Source organism: Patiria miniata, unplaced genomic scaffold (assembly GCF_015706575.1).
Source record: "Patiria miniata isolate m_02_andy unplaced genomic scaffold, ASM1570657v1 HiC_scaffold_9, whole genome shotgun sequence".
Lineage (NCBI taxonomy): Eukaryota > Metazoa > Echinodermata > Asteroidea > Valvatida > Asterinidae > Patiria > Patiria miniata.
Genome location: NW_024037076.1, coordinates 15164531 through 15188704, shown reverse-complemented (window position 1 = coordinate 15188704; position 24174 = coordinate 15164531). Strand labels below are relative to the sequence as shown.

Genomic DNA, 24174 nt, shown 5'->3' with positions numbered 1-24174 from the left:
AGGGCAATCAACCGTGACTCCGTAGCCGGCTACGAGGTGGATAGATTGAGTGGCGGGGTATTCTGCAATTGTGCCGTTATTTTTTTTGTTATGTATACTCTTATTTTGTATCTCAGCATACTGGATTAAGTTTGGAATAAAATATATATTCCTTTCTGTCTTTCAAACTGCATTGACTCCTTTTGTCATTTTGTGTTTACAACTTGAAAAGAACAGTGAACTACTGATCATTGAGGTTTTCTGGTAAAAAATGAAACGCTAAAAATAACATTTAAATTCATCCATGGGATCTTTCAAAATATGCCAGAATGCACCAGAGAGCACGTAAAACCCACGCCGTAAGGGGCTTCGCGCTTCGCGCTCGCGTTCTGGGATAGTCATTATCCAACATTAAAAGCCCCACAGTCTTGAAAAATCCGGGGGAGAACCCTGCTGCGCGTGCACGGTCTGTCCCCTAGACTTGCAGACAAGTCACTATACTATCCGGGAATAGCCATATTGTATGCACATACATCGTACCGTGGGACGGCGCGGTATGCGGTAGCTGTCCACGCTGGCATAGTGCGGTGCGCGACAGGGGAACAAAACTGGGCCAATAACTGATTTTATTTGAAGTTTACCTGTTCCGCTGCACCTTAACTATTGCATGTAGCTGCATTTTGTGGCAGTCAAATTCTGTCGCGTCGCCAAAACTATCACTTGAAGGTCCAGTTTAGGGCAAGTTTTGAATCTAAATTTGACTGTTTTTACTAAATAATATATCGCTCTTTCCATTTTTAGATTTGATTAAAAAGGCAAAAGCCCCTTATATGTAAAAAATCAGTCTGAAGTTGAGTCCCATTTTGAGATGGACTATTTCGGCTTAAACATTTGCGACTTTTTCCCAGTATTTTTGACACATTATTGTTGACGAATGAAAATTAGGATGACGATCAAAAACATGTGGAAATCGCCACGTATACCTTCTGATCAGTGTAAACCCGGAGGACGATCGTGCGGCAACTTAGAAAAAAGTTGTTCACTGTTGCGTGTCACCTGCGCAGATCGGTGTCTGCCGGTTCGTGTACGGTCCCTACTTCATGTCCATACTGTTTAATTACATTTATAAATAATTCCTTTTTAAGTTACTTGTACTTCTCATCATGTGTTTACATCGGTTTTTTTATATTTGAAATATTAGTGTAAATGGATCATCATTAATTTTATATAAATTTATCTGGATACTTTTAAACTGAACTAAATAATTATAAAACTATACTTACGGTGGACACACTTTGGTGGGCCTGGGGTCAACTCCCCCAACTCACAACGAGTCACCTTATTCTCCTTCTCATATCCATCATTACAAGAGTAAGCAAGCTCACTGTTGTGCCGGATACTTCTGATCCGTTGATCAAGCTCACCATTGAATGGGTCAGAAACCTCACAATCAGCTAAAAATGTAAATAAAAAACAAAGAAAGTTACTAAACAATGACATTTTCAAACTGGAGATCTCATATAATTCACGTATATGACAGGTAACACCCTCAAAGCTTGTGAAGCTGATGATTATAACTTACAAATTTGATGATTCTACCTTCACTGTATACTGACCTACATGTGGCTAGTTCACAAGTCCATGTTACATGTACACGTATGTACACATGAACTGCAGTGTATAATTGTGAGTATGTACATATTAACATATTGACCTGTGTCAAAGATCATAAGAACACAGGATCCAAGCAGGTGGAAAAAGGCATGCACAGTCCACTATTGAACAGGTTGCCTATGGATGCAATAGTCGACTGCATATACGCATTATTGAGCAATTGTAAAAATTTTGATAAGGGGTGTTCATCACTGGAGCATTCTCCTGCACGGACAACCGCACACACATTTTGCAGTGGTCATATTGTGTTTCTTTTCCTGAAACTGCAAAATAATGGCAAGTGAAAATGTATGAGGTATAGTGAACCAAGGTTTTATGAAACATAAATATTAGCTCCCCTCAGTATTTGAAATTGGCAAATAATGTCCCTAGGCTTTTTCAACCTCCACTACCTCAGAGAGCTTATACTGACAATCCAATCCGAAACAAAGTTATATTCAGATAATGTGGCTGTATGATACATGTACTGCATTACCTGCATCGCAAGTAGGAAGCTGTCTAGCCCATGTACCGTCCCCTCTGCACAGGTTATCCACAGCTCCATTGTGCTGGTAGCCTGTCTCACAGTTATAGGCAATGCCTGTTCCTGGAGGAACTTGAGCGTTTGTAAGCGGCACCCCACCATCACCTTCTAGTGTTTGTCTCATACCGGCGATGTGAGGGATCCTACATGCTGGACAAATTAAGTTGAAATGGCAGTGGACATGATGTAAAAAATGAAAACTTACATTGGTAGAAAAATGGTCACGTGAATCAGGCCTGCATGAATTCAGCGTTTCATCTATTGCACTGTGAACCATCTTTTGGAAGGGCAAAATCAGATCTGGGGCAGCACTTTGCAACAAGGAGAGTTTGACACAAGGGGCAGCTTCTGGCTCAAAAACATCTTCATCCACTGTTAATTTCATTAGTTGTTCTGAACTTAAAGATGACATACCTGATAATTAAAGCCAGCTTGTATTTAAAAAAAAACTCCATGGGTCCTTATTTTAAAACTCATTAACTTTGTTTTAATACAGTGAAACGCCGCTACAATGAACATCGCCTGATCCACAGAAACTCTTTGTAATAACTAAAATAGGGATCGTTTGGTAGAGCAATTTTAACCTGCTGGTGCTCCGGTGGCAATGCGCTCTTTTCACACTTCCGCCATGGGCATGCTGAGCCTCGATCTGGCAACTTTACACATAATATAGCTGGTTCAGTGATTTCTGTGTCGGGGTTCAGATCACTGAACCGGCTATTTTTATTGTGTATAAAGTTGCCAGATCGAGGCTGTGCATGCCCAATGGTGGAGTGTGAAAAGAGGGAATAGGTGGCCTTCCCCTTCTATTCCTTGGGGAAATAATAGCCACTTGTCGCTTTCTGTTGACATTTTTCAACAACAATGTACATTTTGTACATAAAAATCGGGAGCCAAGGACGATGTTCAGTATAGCCGAATGTTCGATATAGCGGTGTTTGGTATAGCGACACTCCACTGTATTGACCAAGTTCATTTGCTCAAACTGCCTAAAAAATCAGAGTGATCACCCCAACTGTACATTCTCTTATACGGGGTAGGTCAGGCACCCTGAAACCCTGCGTGAAAACTTCCATTACATATTTTCAGCAGTTCAATTGCTACTGAAGACTCAATCATGTTCCCCAGGTACATTATCTTGAATATGACATTATTGTGATCAACTTTTGTATCCCACGCATAAACTGAACAGAGATACCTCACCGCGCGCTGTGACTGACATTTAATGGGCTTTGTTGGTTTGTGGTACAACCGACCCAATGGCAAGAACTCCTGACAATATCCAGACTAACCAACCAGAATTGGACAACAAGAGCGAGAATTTGGGTGGCAAACAGCTCAAGAAAGCTTGACTTACTTGCAATGGGACCAGTAGCAAACACCTCTACTTCGCACAGACTTAATTTGTCAGATTCCTGCAGCTCGATCCTGATGATTTGCCCAGCAATCAGCTCGCGGTTGCAATCCACTCGCACTCTGGGCTGACGACCTCTTGCCATCTGGGAACTTATTGTGAGACCACATTGACTGTACGACTCTCTTGCGGCATCAGGGTATCCGACTTGGACTGTTGCACCTATCAGTTTGGGTTCTAGAGAATAAAAACACAAGTATGATATCCACATTTAGAGCATGGTTAAGAACAAGTAAAATAACAAATGAAATATGATCAAGCTGGTATGACTCATCATTCAGGTGTTTTATATCTTGGGATTTTTAGCAATATATCATTCAAAAAGTGTTTATTCCCCTGGATGGCATAATGCTAATGGCATTGTCCATGGGTAACAACAGGTCGGTACAGGTAAGGTGCCTTACATGTACCTGTTGAAGCAGCACATAAATTCTAAGTATTCTTAGAATTAGTCATGCGTTAAAAATTGCTCTAAGGTCATTCAATTCAATTAGTAGTTTCTTCCTTCAGCTGGTAGCCAAGCAGTGGATTTAAAAAACTTTAAATGAAAACTTTGAACAATGACATAAGTCCATTATTGTAGATGGCATAACTTTACAGCTTACAAATCAAAAATCAGATGATCTCAGATGATCTCACTTATGAAGGTGGGTACAATTGACAGATTAGTTCTTGAGAAAAATTGCAAACTTGTCGTTTACTCCCTCGCAAAAAAAGTGGTAGATGGAGCTTGTAGTATGACTAGTTTGTGGTCATACAATGTAACCACTAACAGCCATTTCAAAAACAAAGATCGTCTTTGTACAAGTTGTATAATAAATAAGTTGAGCAGCTATGTAGATTGAGCATTACAAACAATTGTGCACTTGCTGCACATGTTGGTAGGCAGGTATGCACTGTTTGGTGGTATTGGACATCGTGGATCGAACATCTGGCTTTTATCTGCAGTCCATCAAAAGACTACCGACTAAAGAATTTTTAACAGTAATTCAAAGTTTCTAGTACAATGCCTTCGCATGTAGGTCCTGAAAGTTACTTTTCCATACTTACTGCGCTTGGAATAGATGTCCACGTATTCTATCCTGTATGTAGCCTGCAAATCTACCTCCCAGAAAACTTGCCTTCCAGATTTCCCTGCAAAAATTAGCCCAAAAAATCACACAAAAACAAAATACAGATGAAATCAGGATGTTCAACAGGCCCCTTTTTTAACCATTGTTGCTTTCTGTTGCATGACTTATAATAAGCTTTAGCTTACCTGCAGTAGTGCAGCTGCCATGTTCACTGTCTGTGGTCCTATCTCCATCCACTGCTAAGCTTGCTTGCTGTCTGTTAGATTCATCAGATCTTGGGCTTTGCGATGCTGGTCTTCCATATGCTACATTGGATGACGCATCTTTTGCAGTGACACAGAAAGAGCACATGAGTCCATAAAATGTATGTTAGTCAGTGGCATAACTAGGGTTACTTGTAGGGGGCACTGAAGGCAACTGATATATTGTTTTTTGTGCAATTCAAGATTGTACATGGGGGTGGGGCTCCCGGGGGGCATGGACCTCCGCTGGGGTGAGGCGCACATGCACCCCCTGTAGTTACCACTGATGTAAGTACCAGGGATGTAGCCGAGTTCTTCATAAGTCCCTGCAAGTCCATCACAAGTCCTCCAGTCCCAACTCCACTCACACGCCATTCAAATGAGCTTTGACAAAGGCATTCCTTTGTTATTGATCATCCATTGTTTCTTGTGACTCATGAATTACTTGTGATGGACTCGACTTCATTCCTTTATTTTACACAAAAACTTACTACAGGAAAATGTCCATTCCTAAACCTACTTGTATAAAATGAATGAAAAATAACAAGACACTCTTTTTACGTGCACTATTTTTGCTATTTCTACCGCTATTTTGTGACAACTCGGAGCACTTTTGCTGTGATGTTATTGCAGCCCTTGGATGTCGCAACAGCCTAAAGGCCTAAGCATACTCAGCGCACACACAAACATCAATGCAAACTTCTGACGCCCTGACAAATGTTCGCACTGAGAATTCGCAAAGATAGGGCAAAACCAATATTAAAGGGAAATATAAGTTCATCAGTGGGTAGTTTGTATTTTTGTATGGACCAATCAAGATTTGACAACACTCCCTCCCACTTTGCACCCAGTCAACAAGACTCGCAACACAGCATGTTCCTACATGATAAACTGTAGTAGGAAATTTGCCTGTGCTGTTATGGCAGTAACTTGTCGAAACATTGGTCTACTATGTTTTAACAACTGAGTAAAATTCACTACAACATCGGGTTTTGTGTGAAGTAAATTAAAAATGCATGTACGCTAAAAATACAGCGCTAGACTAAACACCCTCTGGTGCAAGGAAATGAGGCAATTTACCGCTGCTAATGCACATTATGCCCTCTGGTACCCAATGCCCAGCATGGCAATGTAGACCACCATTTCCAACACTTGGTTTCAGGCCCTGGTCACATGTAACACGGGCCGTACCGCCATGCCCCAAGCTTTGCACCTCCACGTTACTAGCGGCAACAGCTGGTCTGGAGCAAGAATCTTTAGGAAAAGACACAAAAATAAGCACTTTTTGAGTTCCTACGTTATGTGATGCGATCAAGCTAAATGAGTTGTTTGTCGACCCTGGTAATTTTTTTTTTACAGATTTGAAAAGGGCACAATCTCAGCATTACTGCTGTGAAAACCGCATGCTGATACCATCTTTAGTTCAAAAATTATGGAAGTCAGAACACCAAGAGATGTGATGAAGTGATGTGATGAAGTGGCCCTAATTTGGCCTGAATCTCCAAATGAAAATTCCCGACAAACGACTCATTTAGCTTGATCGCATCACATATACTTCAGCAAGGCAATTTTTCATTTCATAAATATCTCCGTAAAGGTAAACAATTCCGGCATATTTTTTTTTAAATGTGCATATTTACTATTAACATTAAAGCTACAGTCCATCATTTGTAATTTGTGCATTTTGTTCGTTTGAAGCAACAAAAGAGTTCAAAATCTAATGAAGGATACTGAGCAACTAACCTGATGAAGTTTCAGCTTAAGCTTCAGCTGTACATTCCGAGAAAAACAGCATTCTAAGATCTCAATTTCAAATAAAAAGTTACTGAATCATGTTTTGAATTGTTTTGAATTGCAGCTATACGCGACGTCGCGCACTGATCCGACGAATTATAACATTTGCGCGCGCGTGTGCGTCGTTCCAATACTTGTGCGCGCTGCGCCGAATAACAAAACGAACTACTAATTTAAATTTTCCTACGGTGCTTCTTAAGAATCACCGTTGGAAATGCCTTCTTTCGTTGATTACTTCAAAATGACAGCTTCCCAGAAAGAATAATTTCACAGGGAGCTTAGTTCCTTTACTATCTTTCAACCAAGTTTGTTTTTCAACAATAATTACGCCAGTTACTTTTCGGATGGCTGCAAATGATGGACTCTAGCTTTAAATTTCTTTCATAAAATACCCTCTATCCTTGATTATCAGCCTGGAGGATTGTTGGAGGATTGAGCAATGTACTCCAGTCTAGGGCCTTGTCTGAATTACCTGGCTAGAGCTGGATATAACACACGGGTCTATGGGAAGTGACTGCAGCTGCTTTCAAAGGCCGATGTGTAATTTCCAGTCATAGCCAAGTAATTCGGATGAGGTCTATAGGCTTGACAGTTAAGAGTACATGTAGGAAGGTGCCAATGGTTAGTTTACAGTAGCAGTGTGTCGAATTCATAAAGATTCCTAGCAAACAAGCATAGGAAGTCTTAAAGGGAATATACATCATTTGCTTTTGCTGTAATTTTAAGAAATGGATGAAATTGGGGGGTTGGAAATATATAGCAAATATAGTTACACTGACTTTTTTGAGGTTTTGGGTTCGAAAATGGTATAAAAACCAAGAAAACAATCATTTTCCTGTAGTCTGGTTCCCTGACTCCATATAAGAAGAAACAGAGCTGTTTTTCTTGAAAATGAGATTATACCAGGTGCCATGATTTTACAGGATGCTTTACACTGTCATTCACTAACAGTCCAGCAAGGTATTTCAAAATGATTTGGTAGTTTTATTTTTTGATGTTTGCAAATGTTGTATTTTCCCTTTAAAGTGTCCGGACTAGCATACATAAAATAAAGTGTTTCAAATATTTACCTGGTTTTTTTTGGCACATATTAACCAAAGTTCTTATATTGAAGTAATTTTTTTTGTCTTATAATTTGACATGGCCAATTGCACCGACTTTCTTGACATGTTTAAGACCTAACCGTTGGGTGCCCAAAGTTTAGGAAGTCGAGAATTTTTTTGAAGTAAAAAGATGTACCGATTCAAAGCATTCAACACTGGTCGAAAAACAAAAGCATATAAAATTGTTTTACCTGGCCCACATGCTGGAAGAGTCGTATTCCACACCCCATCTACACATACTGATGCTTCTGTCTTGGCTGAGACCAGACTGTAACCGCGGCTGCATTTAAAAGTCCTGGAAACACCATGATGGGGGTCTTGGTCCCGGACATTGAATTCTTCATTGTTCTTAGTGTAACGTACGCTGCCGTGCTCCAAGTTGTCTTGACTGCACAACTCTGAAGTAATTTGGGGAAATAAGGACTTTTTACTCTTTTTTGTTGTTGTTGAAAGGGTTACCATTGTAATGGACAAAGATTTTCCAATCCTCCTCTGAAGTAATAAAAAAAAGCAATCAAACCTTTTGGAAATGGCATACGACCATAATCCACTGTTTCAGATCAAATAATAACAGATTCTGTTTCACAATTTTTTTTAAAACTGTGCTAGATGAATTTGCTACGGCCAAGGGCGGATCCGGGGGGGGGGGGGCAAAGGGGGCCATGCCCCCCCCCCCCCCCCCCCCCCCCCGAAAACGAAACCAATTTTTTTTTTTTTTTTATGTGACATCGCAATAAAGGCAAGCAATGAGTACACCACCATCTTTTCCTCAAAAAAACATTGGTTAAAGTGGTCAGAAATTGCCTCAGATCGCACCACACAGCATCTAGAATCCAAAAAAAATTTGGGGGCCCTGAAGTGGGCCCCGAACCCCACGCCGTAATTTTTTTGACCCACTTTTTGGGGGACCAAATTTTTTTTTGGCCCCCCCCAAAAATTGTGTTCTGGATCCGCCCTTGGCTACAGCCATCAGTGTGTAAATGTAGGTGTTGCAAATGGATGATGCAAAGAGATGTGTACATTGTACAGTCTGGTACGAGACACTAGTGACCTATACCTACATGTTTTGTATCTTAGTTTAAAAAAGTAACATTTTCCTTGTGAGAAACTAATTTATTTTGTCTAATTTCACCGTCCCTGTTTTCACACAAGATGGACCAATAATGTCATGCAATGCCGGTGCCTTAAGACCTTACTGTCCACAGCTGAGGGGGTTACTTATTTGTGAATGGAGTCAATACATGCAATAGTTAACACACTGTTTCCGCCAATCGATGAGCAGTGCCATAAACAAATTAGGGCGAGGGGTGCATTCCACTGCAGCATATTTCTACCTAGGCCTTCAAATGTGCCTACTACAAGTGCAGTCAAAATAATGGTGCAAAGTTCTGCAAGTTTCACAATGTGGAAAGCAGTTTCTCCCCCCAAAAAATTAACGCAACTGGAAGTGAAATTTCACCAGTGATTTATGAAGTTATTGGAGAATGTTGACTTTGGAAAAAGGTATTTTTCAACCTAGAAAGCTAAATGTGTGAGTGGGCCATTTTGGAAAAAAACTTTGAAGCAACTCATCAGGAAAACCATTTGCCTTTATGGCTACTGTCCGTCACCATTTGTGCCACACAGTCAGCTCTGTTTGGTCAAACGTTGTCAATGTTGGCATTATTAAGTAGAAGATATCCCTGGGAAGACTTACTTGGTGAACAGACTGGCTCTGATGTTTTATAATACCAAGTGCCATAGTAACACTGCGGTTTTCTGTGCATTCCCTGCAGTTCAAAGCCATACAGACATGTGTATGTAGCCCGTGTTTCATGAGGGACGGTGGGCAGGGACTGATTCACCAACTCTGGGTCATATACAATAAGTCCATTCAGTAGTTCTGGTAGCTTGGAACAGGGTGCTGTGAAAATAAAGAAGTTGGAAAAAACAGTTCTGTTAATATGCCACAAACACACAACATAGTCAAGTCCAGATCTGAATCTGAAGCTAAATCAGTTTTAAAAAATGAAGTTTCCTAAAGTTTTGTAATTGGTTTGCTAACAAAGTTTAGATCTAGGGTTGATTAACCCTAACAGAACTGCACCCATCAAACCCCAACGGCATGTTTTGTTGGAATCTGTAAGGACGGGAACAGTACCCCTGAAGTGACAGTCTTTTAAATTGGGTTGACACACCAGAATCAAAGTCAGACATATGTGTGTGCAGTTTCCCATATAGTGTTGGAATTTGCCAGGATGGGTATGGTTCCTAGTAAATCATGCTAGGGAGTTAGGGTCAAGCCCTGTCCCATGATGTTTTGACCAATCACAGTCTGGACTGCCCATCCACATGTCTGAAAAACTTGCAAAGTGGGAGGGACTAATATATTCCAGAACAGCCCATTTCTGTGTGTGGGTGCGTGTGTGAACACCGGCAATTGTGGACGTAGGACAAAAGAATGTGGGCTCAAACAATACGTCCACGATTGACCGAACGTCCACGATCTCAAATCGTGTACAAAACCAATGAGAGCTGTCGCTAAAAAGTTAGAGTACAAACAAAGGAAAGAGGATTAGGGACAATGGGGCGTCCACGATTGCCGGCATTTACACACGTGGGTGTGTGTGTGCGTGTGTAAACACCAGCAATCGTGGACGTAGGACAAAAGAATTGGGGCGCAAACAATACGTCCACGATTGACCGAACGTCCACGATCTCAAATCGTGTACAAAACCAATGAGAGCTGTCGCTAAAAAGTTAGAGTACAAACAAAGGAAAGAGGATTAGGGACAATGGGGCGTCCACGATTGCCGGCATTTACACACGTGTGTGTGTGGGTGAGTTTGTTTCTGCATTCAATAGGGAACGTTGAACAATAGAGGACAATAGGGTCCCCAATTCTCAGAGGTCCCTAATTGGGATTCGTGTACAAAACATATGGGCATGATGGGAGGTCTTCCTAAAAAGTTCAAATATGAACAAAAGAGGGACAATAGGGGGTCCCCGATTGCAGGCAAATACACACTTGGGTGCTCTTACATATTGGCACTTATGGGGTACCGGGAACAAAGGCAACAATAGGGATAATGGTACCCCGCAAGTCTGTCCTTAGAAATTGTAGTACCCCATAGCCGTAACGCTATGTATTCTGAGATTTCTAAGGGGACAAAGGAGAACAAAAGGAGGGAATTAGGGTTGAACAATAGTGGTACCCCATAAACCCCAAATGCTAAGTGTGGGTGTGCGTGTTTATGGCGTAAATCGAGGGCACACACGTGCAACATCATCGATGAATCGAGGACAGAAACCGAATTGAGGACTCTTCGGTTGAAAATCGTGTACAAAACTAATGAGAGCTGTTGCTTAAAAGAGTACAAACAAAGGAAAAGGGAAGAGGAACAAAAGAAAATCCACCATAAACAACGTGCTAGCACATGTTCTATTCAAACCGTGGACGAAAAATGCAAGACAACAAAAGAGAACAATATCGTCCACCATTCCCAGCATACGTACGCGATTGGGGCCGTGGACAAAACCTAAGAAACTCTTCCTGAAAAGTTAGTACAAACAAAAGAGGGACAATAGGACGTCCACGATCGACGGTGTGAACACGACTGGGTGTTTGTGTGTGTGACACGATGGCAAGTGTCTCGTATTTCTCTTATAATAGTCTGAGATGGGGACTCATGTGGACACTAGGATCTGGATGCCACACCATGAAAATATATTCCCTGAGTTTTATCAGGGATGCCAGAAAAAATTGACATGTAAAAGATGGCCGACATGCAAAAAACAACTGCTATACACCACCACATTGCAATACAACACATGATGTGTACATGTTTGTCTACTTCGAGCTTTCAATTCATACACACATGTATCGAGCTAGAATGGGGATTGCTATGGAGCACTGCATGCAACTTTCTTTTTTCTTCTTCTTCTATGCGTGCTACGCGGAGATCTATTTTTTCCAACCTGTGAAGGGATGGAATGGCTTAGTTGGTTTTCAAAAACATGAAAAAGCATGAATTCAGGCTATAGCCTGAATATTGGCCTGAAATGTGCTTCCTTGTTAGTGAGGATACTAAATTTATGATTCATAAATATGTATGACAAACCGTTTCAAACTTACTTGCTACACACTTTGCATCAAACGACCACTGTCCGTTGGTACATGTGTATTCCTCATCACTGTTCAAGCTGTACCATCTACTGCATACAATCTGCAATGGTAATGTAAGAATAAGTTCATAAAAGCTTTTGAAAGAAAATAAAATGAAACCTGTAAAAAAATCCTGATTAGTTTTAATTTCCATGGTGGATATTTTACGATACGATACGTCTAGCACAGCCATATATATTGACATGATTTACCCGATCATAGATCGGGTAGGGCGTATTTGTGTTGGGGTTGAAAGTGTGGGGAGTTAACTGTAAATGGGGGATTTAGTTGAGAAGACATGTAGCTATAGAAAAGCAATTTACGGTGACGCGATCTGAGGCAATTTCTGACCACGTATGATATAGTAAAACAAAAGATCATCTTTTAAACATCATTTTCGAGTTTGGAGTCATTGAATCAGCTGTTCTGAGCAAAAGAATATCATAGTAGGCTACAATTTTTATTCGGGGAAGAAAAAGTGGGGGTAGGGAACCAAACGATATTCAGTGCCCGCTTTTAAATGTTGGGGTGGGGGTCCCCCGTCCCCCACCGATTGACACCGCGCCTATGATAATTATGTACCATGGCATGTATAACTGTCTGTAAATTTTCCCGTTGGTCTGTTGCATTTTGTGAGGCAGTCGTGTTTGTTAATGTGACAATAAATCATAATGGAATAAAACATGAAGGTGGCATTTGCAATAGAAAAGTTGAGTGTGTTACCATAAAATTACATAGTCTGAATCATGGAGGAAGGTCATTATGAAGGTACAGTATTGGACTCTTCAACAAACGTAAACTTGAACTTCTTACAATTTGCGAGACCTGAGAGGAAAAAGTCGATTTAACTATTTTATTCAAGTTGGCATGGTTCAACCATAATATAAGCAAGGCCAAACAGCCAACAACCGCCAATATTATTATTTATGCACTCTTCGTTATTCCAACCCAACATAGTTCAAAGATCACAATATTTGAAGCAATGCATCGATACCTCGTTGATTTACCCGATCACAGATCGGGTAGGGCGCAGAGTTGGGGATGAAAATGTGGGGAGATGAATGTAATTGGGGGATTTAGTTGAGAAGACATAAAGTTATAGAAAAGCAATTTCTGTGATGCGATCTGAGGCAATTTCTGACCACTAAAACAATTTTTTTTTAGCAAAAGATCATCTTTTAAACATCATTTTCGAGTTTGGTGTCATTGAATCAGCTATTCTGAGTAATAGAATCATTATACATGTAGTAGCTACAATTTTTATTTGGGGAAGAAAAGTGGGGGGGAGGGGACCCAAAAAGTCTCCACCGCTTTAAAATTTGGGGGGGGGGGGAGGAGGGGTTCCCCGTCCCCCACCGATTGACGCCCATGATAATTATGTACCATGGCAACAGTCTGTAAATGTTCCCGTTGGTCTGTTAAATTGGCATTTTGTGAGGCAGTGGCATTTGTGAGAAAACGTACTTGAAAGGCTTGCCGTAGTACACACTGGCGAAGGCTGATTAAGAAGGTCATAATTAAGTTTCAGTATATTGGACTCTTCAACAAACGTAAACGTGAACGTCTTACAATTTGCGAGACTGTCTGCGAGGAACTTGTCGAGTCAACTGTTATTCAATTTGGGTCAACCATTATAAGAGCAAATTTTACTCGGCCTCCGAGAAATGTTTGCTCCTGAAACGATCCGAGACCGCGGTCTTTCGCGACGCCAAAATCGCTCCATGTCCGTGGAAAAATGTGGAGGGTGTCTTCCGCCGGTTCGGACACATTTTCGTTGATTTTTTGTGTGACTGCGTTTAAGATCGCGATGTTTGAAGCAATGCATCAATCCTTCGTTGATCCCAGACAGGCCCCCGAAATTATAACGCAACACATGTGGCGGGCAGCGAACTCACAACGCTCAGCCTTGGTGGAAGCATGGAGCTGTATTAACACACGATGGAAGCAACAGAGCACTATACACGTCACTCACATGCTTGTGCTTCAAATCATGCAAATAGCGAGCACCGTAGACCCAACCTCGTTTCCAGGGTGTGGAGCAGGCTGCAGTACGCGTTGCCATCGACAGTTTTGCATAGCCCGGAAATACTACGCAGTGTAGACTTTCGATTGGTCAGACCGCGCAAGGCATACTTAATGTGTAGTCCTTCTGAGGATTCGTTGCACTCGGCGCAGGGGCGGCAAGCGAAGCATATGAAAGAATAGGGGCACTCGGTGGCCACGCACCATGGAGAAAAAATATTTTACCAAGGTCACCCCATACTACAATTTAGTGAACGCTTTTGCAGAACGGCCGAGTAGAACACGTAAACGAAACCCCTACGTTGACCTCGCTGACCTTGCACAGTCTAGACTCGCAGAAAAGCCAGCACGGGGGGCGGCCAGGCAGTCAACGTGAAAGCGCACACGACGGAAAATTCCTGCGCAAAATGCAGTCACGAAAAATAGACGAAAAGGATCGCCGGTCCGTACGGGAAAATCAGGACGACCCGAAGTGTCCGACTCGGCGGAAGACACCCTCCGTATTTTTCCACGGACGTGGAACGATTTTGGCGCCGCGGGAGCCCGCGGTCTCGGATCCTTTCATGAGCAAACATCGTCTCGGAGGCCGAGTTAAACTCTCTCTTATATCAATATATATATATAGATATCTGCATCACTGTTTGTGTTTATCGTGAATCTGGTAAGCTTTTGTGAAGTTTTCAGTCCATCCTTGACGTGTGTCGATATTTTCTTTGTCTACTACAGGGCGAGTCAAAAAGACAGAAACCCGAATTAATGATTTTTGTTTTCTTAAAAAGCAATCAAATTTGAAACACCAATGAAGTATACCTTAAAGGAGCATGTTTTTCCACTCATTTCCAAAAACGGATTGATGAAATTGATCCACGTCATCAGAAGTTATACAATGTAAGAACCAATATTTATAGCTGTCCATGGATTGCCATTGGAAGCTATTGAGCCGAGTGAGAATTACAGATTACACACAAGCATTCAAACACAAACAAGATTTTAATCATTTAAATCACAACTGCAACATTATTTTTACTGTCAAAATGTGTGTTTTGCATACAAAAAACAAGTCATCTATGTTTTTCTGAAATATTAATGGCGATTTGGGCATGCTTTCCCTTGCAAGTTCTCCTACATTTCATTGAGGTGGGAAAACGTCAATGTTTCATTGTATTTTACTCATTCGTAAATCAGCAAATGATCAGTGGTGGACAGCTGAATGTTGTGATCTTCATATAAAATAGACGTAACTTGGAAATGGATTTTGCGAATAACGTGACAGTTTCACAGTTACTAGTCAATAAAATATACTGTGTTTAATTTTATTTAATGAATATGAGCGAGCCACGTATTTTTTAAATATTGTTTTTCCAATTTGGTCACTTTCATTTTGCCTCGCCCTGTATTTTCTGTGTATACTGAATAACGCAGAAGTACATGTAAAAAGCATTCATACCAAGAATATGTACATTCACATGTACATAGCAAAATGTTCTATAGCAAACTGAATAACAGTTTAAACTTTAGTTGAATGAGAATGCAGGAGCGAATTTGACTCTCAAAATACTCCCAAATATTTGACAGAGTTGAAAGCAACTTTTATAAACAATGTACTACAAATACTTGCCATAGTGCGAGTGTTGTAGTCAAGTACTTTTTTCCGAGTACCAAGTACTGCCGAGTACTTAGGCTACCGAGTACGAGTACTTTGTACTTCCGAGTACAAGCTCAGGTCTCTGAGTACGAGTACCTTTACTTCCGAGTACAAGTACAAGTACGAGAACTTGTATTCCGAGTACGAGTACGAGTACGAGTACTTCTATTTCCGAATACGGCCATACGGCAAATGGTTCATTGTGCATAATTGGCCCAGGCCCAGTCAGACTGATAAACAGACCCACTCACGGCTAGCTGTAAAATGTGTTTGTCCGGACGTGCACAGAGAAAAATCAGGGGACTTTGATTTCTCTGCAAGCCAATCAACCATTTCCAACTTAAAGTATCGATAATAAAATGAGGCCGTGGTGAGTCAAACTATACCATATTTGTTTTCCAATACTGCTTTTCGAGTACGAGTACTTTGATGATCGAGTACAATTTTGACATGTCGAGTATGAGTACTTTGCTGCCCAAGTACGAGTACCGTCATTTTAAGTACGAGTACTTTGCTGCCCGAGTACGAGTACCGTCATTTCAAGTACGAGTACTTTGCTGCCCGAGTACAATTTCGACATGTTGAGTACGAGTACTTTGCTGCCCGAGTACGAGTACCATAATTTCAAGTACGAGTACTTTGCTGCCCGAGTACGAGTACTGTCATTTCGAGTACGAGTACTTTGACATTGGAGTACGAGTACGGGTACGAGTACTCCAAAAAAAGTACTTGAGTAGTACTCGAGTACGAGTACCGAGTACGAGTACTACAACACTGCACAGTACACAAATTTGCTTATGAATTCATTTTTCTTAATTTCACGCCAAGTAGGAGTACACACAAACCTCAACTTTCATTACATGTGTAGCATTTACCTCTATTACTGTTCCATGCTCAACCACTTCATTAGCTGTATAACGTCTCAAGTAAGAGCCATGCTCAGGGGTACTCAGCACAATGCAATCAGCTGAAAAAAAGAGAAATGTGAAATCATCACAAATAGTCAAGAAAGTAATATCTAAGTCCCCTGTCAATGCTGAGAAAGCAAGCATCACACAATTGCATGACTGGCAGCCAGTGTTTCACATTCCACATACTTAGGTGCAACTACATCAGAACATCAACTGTTGCATCATTTGAAACAACTCCTGCATAAAAAGTGGGAAATTAGTACATAAAGCATGCACCCCATCTGAAACCAAAATCTATTCGGGTGGACTTGTGTCACTCTAAATAAATTGTGTTCAGCGTGACTAGTCCTCTGGATCGACAGTTGGTATCAGGTGTTAGACAGACTCTTCATGATTGTGCAGCAGGTGCCTATGAGAAGATGAAACTTGCTCAATTCTACTGTGCTTGATCACATCATAAATGCTCACCCCAAGAGATGTATCCCAAACACTTTTTTCCTGAAGCTCGTGTGAGTGGTCATGCCCAAACCACTATTCTACTATTCCAGCATGCAGTTCATACCAGAGTTCTAATTTCCGCAAATAAAGCACACATATCAAAAACAACCATTCCGATTGCATGCAATAGAGCAGCATACCAAAATACAAGAGAATATGTGACTTGCCAGTCACAAGTCCTCAGTTAAGTCTTAATCGTATTTGTTGACTTTCAGTCAGAATCAAAGTCTAGTTTTTGGAATAACTCATGTCCAGTCCAAGTCATCACCAAATCAGTGACTCGTAATAGACTCGATCCAGACTACTGCGGTCTAGTCAAGCACAAACAGTACATTAAAACAATGTACCAAAATACACAAGTCACTTCTTCAAAATAGTTGTTGGTAAAGAGTACGCATGTGACTCGCCAGTCACAAGTCATCGGTGTCAAGTCGGAGTCATAATTATCGATTCTGTGTCTGAATCCAAGTCTATGTTTGACATGACTGACGCCGAGTCCGAGTCACTGAATTAGTGACTCAAGAAAGCATCGAGTCCGAGTCCCGGGTGTACATCAAAGAATTGACTTCTTAATCACCTTGACACTCTGGCGTGGGTTGGGACCAGGTCTCCTCTTCAGTGCACCTTGCAGTCCGGCTCCCAATCAATGTGTAGCCCTGATTGCATGAGAAGCGAACAATAGCATCCAGGTTGTACCGAGGTGATATCTTGGAACCATGGAGCGGTGCCTCTGGCTGTGGGCAAGTGATGACTGAAATGAACAGTTGCAGTGACATTATTCTTTTTCTGTGCGTAACATTGGAGTAGAAATTGAGGCATTGTGATGGATCATAAGTCCTTAACCCTAAAGGGGCCGGGTTATTTTGACCATCTCTCAGCCGGGGGGGGGCGGATTCCGCCCCCCCCCTAAGATCTCGGCCATCGAGTTACGAAAAATTTTGAAACTCAGCACATGCATAGAGCAACTCTTCCTGAACATGCCCAAGAAATTTCATGACTATAGGTCAAAGGGTTTTGGAATTATGGCTAATTAATTATTCATATGTATGAATGGCAATTCTGCTCGGTGTACACGACGTATATGCGAAAATTCAGTTTTCACGGCGCGTAGCGCCGGAAAATTTTTCGCTACGGGCCAACCCGTGGTCCGATTTTTATGTTTTTGGTATCAAAAGATGCGCAAAGCTCGGGGCTAAAAAGTCATAACAGCTCGGGTCGCGAAAAAAATTTTTTTAGAGGCTATCGCGGAAAATGTTGAGGGGGGGGGCGGATTCCGCCCCCCCCCCCGGCCCCTTTAGGGTTAATGGGTCAATTCACAGCAAGTCACACAGGCCACAGTCAACTCACTAAGCTATTCACATGAACTGTGACAAATAAGGCATCCCTTTGTTACAGCTCTTCCTTGGTAGGATCTTACTCGTGCCTGGACTTTTGAATTAACTTGTGATTTACAGTTACTTGTGACCTTACGTGTGATTGACTTGTGATCCATTACAAGTACCACAAATACAAAATTGTTAACAGTGATACAGCTATTTCTGAGCCACACCTGCAGGCATGCAACTGGGAATTTAGAAAAAAACGAGGAAATTCCAAACCACACGAGACTTTGTACAGTGTTTTTTTTTAAATTGTAATGGCATTCCTGTGAAGTAAAAAACAAGGAAATTGGCGGATCCGAGGAAAAGTTGAGATTTTGGTTCCAAACTAAATCATTCTGAAGATTTAATATAAGCACGAACGACAAAACACTGTATATGAAACATGTTTGACTGTCAAACGGTGGACCGTTGCAGTCATTCAGAACAACTCAAGAGTCTATACAATGGAAGATTCAATACGTAAAGTCTGCTTGTCTGGAACCAAAATCCCAAGGTCAATCCAAGTTGCTCACGACTAGGTGCATTATACTTTTTTTTCCAAGTATACTAGAGTGGGGTTTGAGACTGTCCCCACTGAATTACCGCTCCGGTGATCTACCAACTGAGCTATCCAGCCCTATGTTGGCAGTTCCCCAGTTTGTCATTGTCTTTGTTCAAGGAATGCTAGTCAGATGCCATAAACTCGTTTATGCCATGTAGCCAAGAATCACGCCCAAAGTCACAATGCTAGCAACAAAACATTGACGAATTAGGGAACCGCCAATATAGGGGCTGGACAGCTCAGTTGGTAGAGCACCACAACGGCAATCTGGAGGTCGTAGGTTCAAACCCCGCTCCAGTAAATATCTTTGTTCAACTTTCAAAGAATTGCTCTTAATAATACAAATTATACAACACCTGAATAAATCCCCGTCATCTGATTGGTGAATTGTAGATCATGTGACATATTATTATTCGGTATAATGCACGGTGCGACCATGCGTTATACCCATGCGTTATACCGTTTCACTTTGCGCTTGTTCCATGACGCGGTATTTGCGTGCAAAATGCATGCTGGTGTGCGCGTTCAGCGTAGCGTGTATTGTTCCTAAGAGCCAGCCTTACAGCGTTGGGTTCAAACATTTTCGTGATGGGGTAGTTCAACATCTTTAAAATCAAAGCAAATTGTAGTTTATAATTTACCAATCAAATGACGAGAATTTATTCAGGTGTTGTATAAAACAAATAACGAATGTTTTACGTTCGTGCGATGGAAAGAATAATTTCATTCGGTGACAGATTGAATGTTCTATTCCACTCGGCTTCACCTCGTGGAATAGAACATTCAATCTGTCACCTCATGAAATTATTCTTACCATCGCACTCACAAACATTCGTTATTTGTATAATGTATTTGGTTCAGGGCAACTCTGGAGAACAGTCTAAACGGGTGTTAGTTCCGGGTTTCCATATGCATTTACTGTATTGGGTATCTGGGTATCTGGGTAAAATATCACGCACCTCGACATATCGTCTCTTCTCCGCTCCATGTCTTGTTGCCTTGACAACGCCTCTGCTCACTTCCGCTCAGCTTGTAACCATCTTCACAATCCAAGTAAACCTGAGAGTTGTATGTGAATCGTCTGCCCTGTATCGAGCCATGCTCTGGGGCATATAACTCTGGGCACTCAATGGCTACAAATACAAATACAGAAAGCATTTCCTATTTCTTGTTGTTTAACGGGGGCAAGGAAGATAAGACTTTTAGGGTCATTTCCACAAAACTCACCGTAATTTTAGATTCATAAACTTATAATGGCTTTCCACACTATCAATCATAAAAAGCTATGTTGGGCTTGTCCATAATGTTCACACAAAGAGTAGAATGCATTGAACATTGTGTTTAAGTCGTTCTTTTTTTCATTTGTTTTTTTTTTTTTTCCACAATATGACAACTGTTTTCAGGTATTTACTTCGTGAACAATCAAAATTTGTTAAAGGTAGATCATTATTTTACTAAGATGTGTACTTACAAAGGAAAAGTCACAACTTTTTTTACTCTTGCTTTTACTCCTTTATGCAAATCATGAATCAAACCAAATCATAACTCAAATGCATACCTACTGTGGATTATGAATTAACATAGGCCCTACATTATCTCTTTTTATATTAACTTATTTCCTTGCATGTTGTAACATCGGGTCTAAAAGGCTTTTTTTTTATGTTAAAAAATGATGATAAATTCGTATCGCCAAAATCCGTGTCAGGCGAAATCCCTTCATAAGAAACTGTACAAAGTGAGGTACAATGTTTATTTATCAAGTCACAACTTCAAGTTCATTTGAGCTTTGTGTTGGCTTCTTGCTCTCTGTAACCATTACAAGCCAAACAGAACAAATAGTAGAGAATTTGGGGCCAGGAGATACATGTAGCCAGAGACCCTGTGTTGTAACCAAGTCCTTTACTGAGTCTAATAAAAAAAGGGTCACTTAATTACATTCAAGTTTAAATAGTGATAATAATAATTTGGGAGGCTAATCATCCTTACTTGCAGCTGAGAAGCTGAATTGCAAAGGACGCGGCTGCAACGTGGTCGAGCCGCAGGCATTTAAAGGCGCCTATGGCAGCCAGCCATACGACCCATATATGACTACGGAGCTCAGCCACAGATCGAGAGTTTTTAACTTTTTTTCAGAGGGGGAAACCAGAGGGCCCGGAGAAAAATCCTCGAGGCACAGGAGAGAACCAACACACAACTCTACTCACATATGGTCCTGTAACCGGGAATGAACTAGGGCCACAGCTGTGAGAGGCGAGCACTTTACGCGCTAGCCAGCAGTGTTGTAGGTCTCGAGACCGGTCTTGGTCTCGAGACCGGTCTCGAGACCACTTTTTGCTGGTCTCGGTCTCGGTCTCGGAAGCTGTGGTCTCGGTCTTGGTCTCGGTCTCGGTCCCCTTTGGTCTCGATATTTTGGCTGGTCTCGGGTCGAGACCGGCAATATGTAGCTTTTACAGCTCGATCGATTACTTTGTGTTCACTTCGTTCAGTACCGTTGTTATTTAAAACATCTGGCTGCTCATTTTAAATTACCATTATTCCTCAAAAATTAAAAATCCCGTTCAGAAAAAAATTAAAAATCCATATCTGGCACATTCTGGCTACCACCTCGCAACTTGTGGGTCTACATGTACAAGTCCACATTCTATGACAAAAATTAAAAAATTTATTCAACATTTTCTAGCTCCCATTTTTTAAAATCAAGTACACAATTCTTGTTAGAAGTTAAGTCCTATATTTATTTTAGGAAAAAAGAGGCACAATGTAAAATTAAAATTGCATCTTTAAATATCCGTTAGAAGTCATAGCTGAAACCAAGGGGGTGACTGTGGAGTTTAGGATCCGAGTTCCTATAACAGATGAAACATCTACCTTTAACTTATTACTTTTGTCACGATTGGGTGTAGACAACATGTCAAAGCCCATATTTCTTAAGTGTAACTACTTTTTGCTCAAGTAAGGTGTCATGTATCAATTTGTAAACATTGCCACTGGTCAAAATTTGGTCTGTATTCTTTGTGAATAGAAAGGTTACATTTTTCAACTATAATAACGTGTCTTGTTTTTTTTATTTCGACTATTGTTATTTATTATCAGCGGTCTCGGTCTCGGTCTCGGACCATATTGGTCTCGGTCTCGGTCCGCCTTGAAGGGGCTGGTCTCGGTCTCGAATCTTCAGGTCTCGGTCTTGGTCTCGGACTATCCGGTCTCGACTACAACACTGCTAGCCAGCCATGCCACCCATCAAGTAGTAATTCAACCAGAGAATCAGACAGAGTGAACTATGCATTTGGGCTTTCGGATCTGAGTATTGGCACGAAACTGAATGCTAACAATATCCCAGAAGTATCAAAGGGAATAAGATACAGACCCAAGTGTTTTGACAAATATCTGTACATTTCTTGCAATTGTGCAAGTTTGCATAGACTTGATTTATGCTCTAAATGTGGACTTGAGGACAACACATGCCAGAGACGAAGCTTGCAAAGCTTGCCCAAGATTTGGAAAATGGTCCACTGAGATATCTCACCGACACATGTAGGCAAGAATGAGGTCCACCTCTGGTTGGACATGCAGGTTCTGTAAGGGTAGCCTTGCATCTCATAGCCGGCGTTGCAATGGAAAGTGACTCTACTCAGAAAGGTGAATAGGTTGCCCTCACGCCAGCCATTGCTCAAGTAGCCTGGATCCCCGCAACTTATAGCTGCCATAGAAACAATACATGTTGCACATTAGTTTATATAATTTTCATATTTTATTATATAATTACACAATAATAATATCGGGGTTGTCATTGGACTCAGTGACATTTTTGCTTGAAATATGAGGTACATGTATACACGTATATGTACACATGTATGGTGCTAATACGATATTTGCAATTTGAAAAAAGCCTGAAAAAATCTGGCAATTGCAAGAAGAAGATTTAAGGCGCACGTAGTCTTCTGAGTTGTGAAGTAGGTAATGTACATGTACATAAAAAGAACATATCAGCAGGGGCTGTAAATGTTAGTAGACAGCGTAGAATTCGGGCAGGACATGCAGCCCACCTTCACAAAACTGCTCGTGGAAAACAGCCTAGCAGTGGTGTAATACACAGGCCACAAGGGGCGGGGGATGATGTCTGTATCCCCCTTGAGTGCCCCACCCCTTCTTATTGTGTCAAGGCTGGTTCACACTTCATGCGATAGCGAAAGCGAAGCAAAATTTGTAACGTCAACAAAAAGTTAAACAGTGCGTCCTCCATAGTTGACGACATGAATTGCGCTTGGCACTTTGGCTTGAAGTATGAACCGCCCTTCAGAAGTACAAATGTGCCCCTTCTGGCTCCTGCAAATCAGACCCCAGCTAGCTTCTCAGTTTTGCAGCCTCTAGTCCTTTCTTGCTACTTACGATAACAGTCGAGCGACACAGGTGTCCAGCTCAAATCTTCACGGCAAGAGCTTTTTTCCCCAAGTCCATAACCGTGGTAGCCAGGCCTGCAGGTGTAGAAAAGCTCATCACCTGGGTAGAAATAGGCCTCCCAACTGTCATGCCGTACACCCTCTATCTCGGGGGGGTCTTCGCATGCAGCTGTCAAAACATCAAGCAGGATTTCAATTATTCAGGAGCACTAGTGTCAGCAATCTTTACATGTAATGAGGCTCTAAAAGCACTTACAATGGGATTATAACACAAGAACATTCAAAGTCCAGTAAAAAAAAAAAAACATAAAAGTGGACACAACTAAACCTTCAAAATGCGTGGTTTTTTGTAAATATTACAATTGAGGAATTTTGAGCCAGATCACCAGTGCAAACTTTGATCCCAGTCAAACATACATTTTTTGAAATGGTTCAACACATATTCTCTCATGGTTTAAGACCTGCCCTCTAACAGCATTATGTACATGTACTGCTGGAAATAGGTAAAGGCAAGTCAGATGTGAACAAGAAGGGTTTTAAGATTTCTCTGTAAATATAATTATAAAGATGTCATACTGATTTTCCTAATCCTAAACCTTTGCAATATGGTTTTAAAAAAGTTAATAACACAAATTGCGGCAATTTCTGGATGGAAGGGTACATTTGAACCTGTGAATATTGGGTATAAATGCCTTTAATCTGACACAAAGTTCCATCAGTGAAATGACTGAAGTGGGGTATGAATCTGTGACTTTTGGGACAACCCTTAAACAGCACTCGGCCAACTGAGCTACTTGTGTCAACTACAAGAGCAAGTTTGGGCATGAAC

General features: G+C 41.2%; 1 protein-coding gene across 6 annotated transcripts in view; it reads right to left on the bottom strand.

Annotated features, from left to right (window-relative positions):
- LOC119721063 (sushi, von Willebrand factor type A, EGF and pentraxin domain-containing protein 1-like) overlaps positions 1–24174 on the bottom strand; it is a 72775-nt gene that overhangs the window by 31787 nt on the left and 16814 nt on the right. For 3 of the 6 annotated variants that reach the window (XM_038190945.1, XM_038190944.1, XM_038190949.1), the window contains exons 6-19: positions 23335–23514; positions 22472–22645; positions 19905–20078; positions 17600–17773; positions 16489–16580; positions 11917–12007; positions 9499–9705; positions 7994–8200; positions 5986–6159; positions 4849–4986; positions 4641–4724; positions 3534–3767; positions 2129–2326; positions 1263–1433 (exon numbers count right to left, since the gene is read on the bottom strand). In XM_038190945.1, coding sequence (XP_038046873.1) covers positions 1263–1433; positions 2129–2326; positions 3534–3767; positions 4641–4724; positions 4849–4986; positions 5986–6159; positions 7994–8200; positions 9499–9705; positions 11917–12007; positions 16489–16580; positions 17600–17773; positions 19905–20078; positions 22472–22645; positions 23335–23514 — 2298 coding nt within the window. The remainder of the gene's footprint in view (positions 1–1262; positions 1434–2128; positions 2327–3533; positions 3768–4640; positions 4725–4848; positions 4987–5985; positions 6160–7993; positions 8201–9498; positions 9706–11916; positions 12008–16488; positions 16581–17599; positions 17774–19904; positions 20079–22471; positions 22646–23334; positions 23515–24174) is intronic. The other 3 variants (XM_038190948.1, XM_038190946.1, XM_038190947.1) reach the window with 3 other exon arrangements.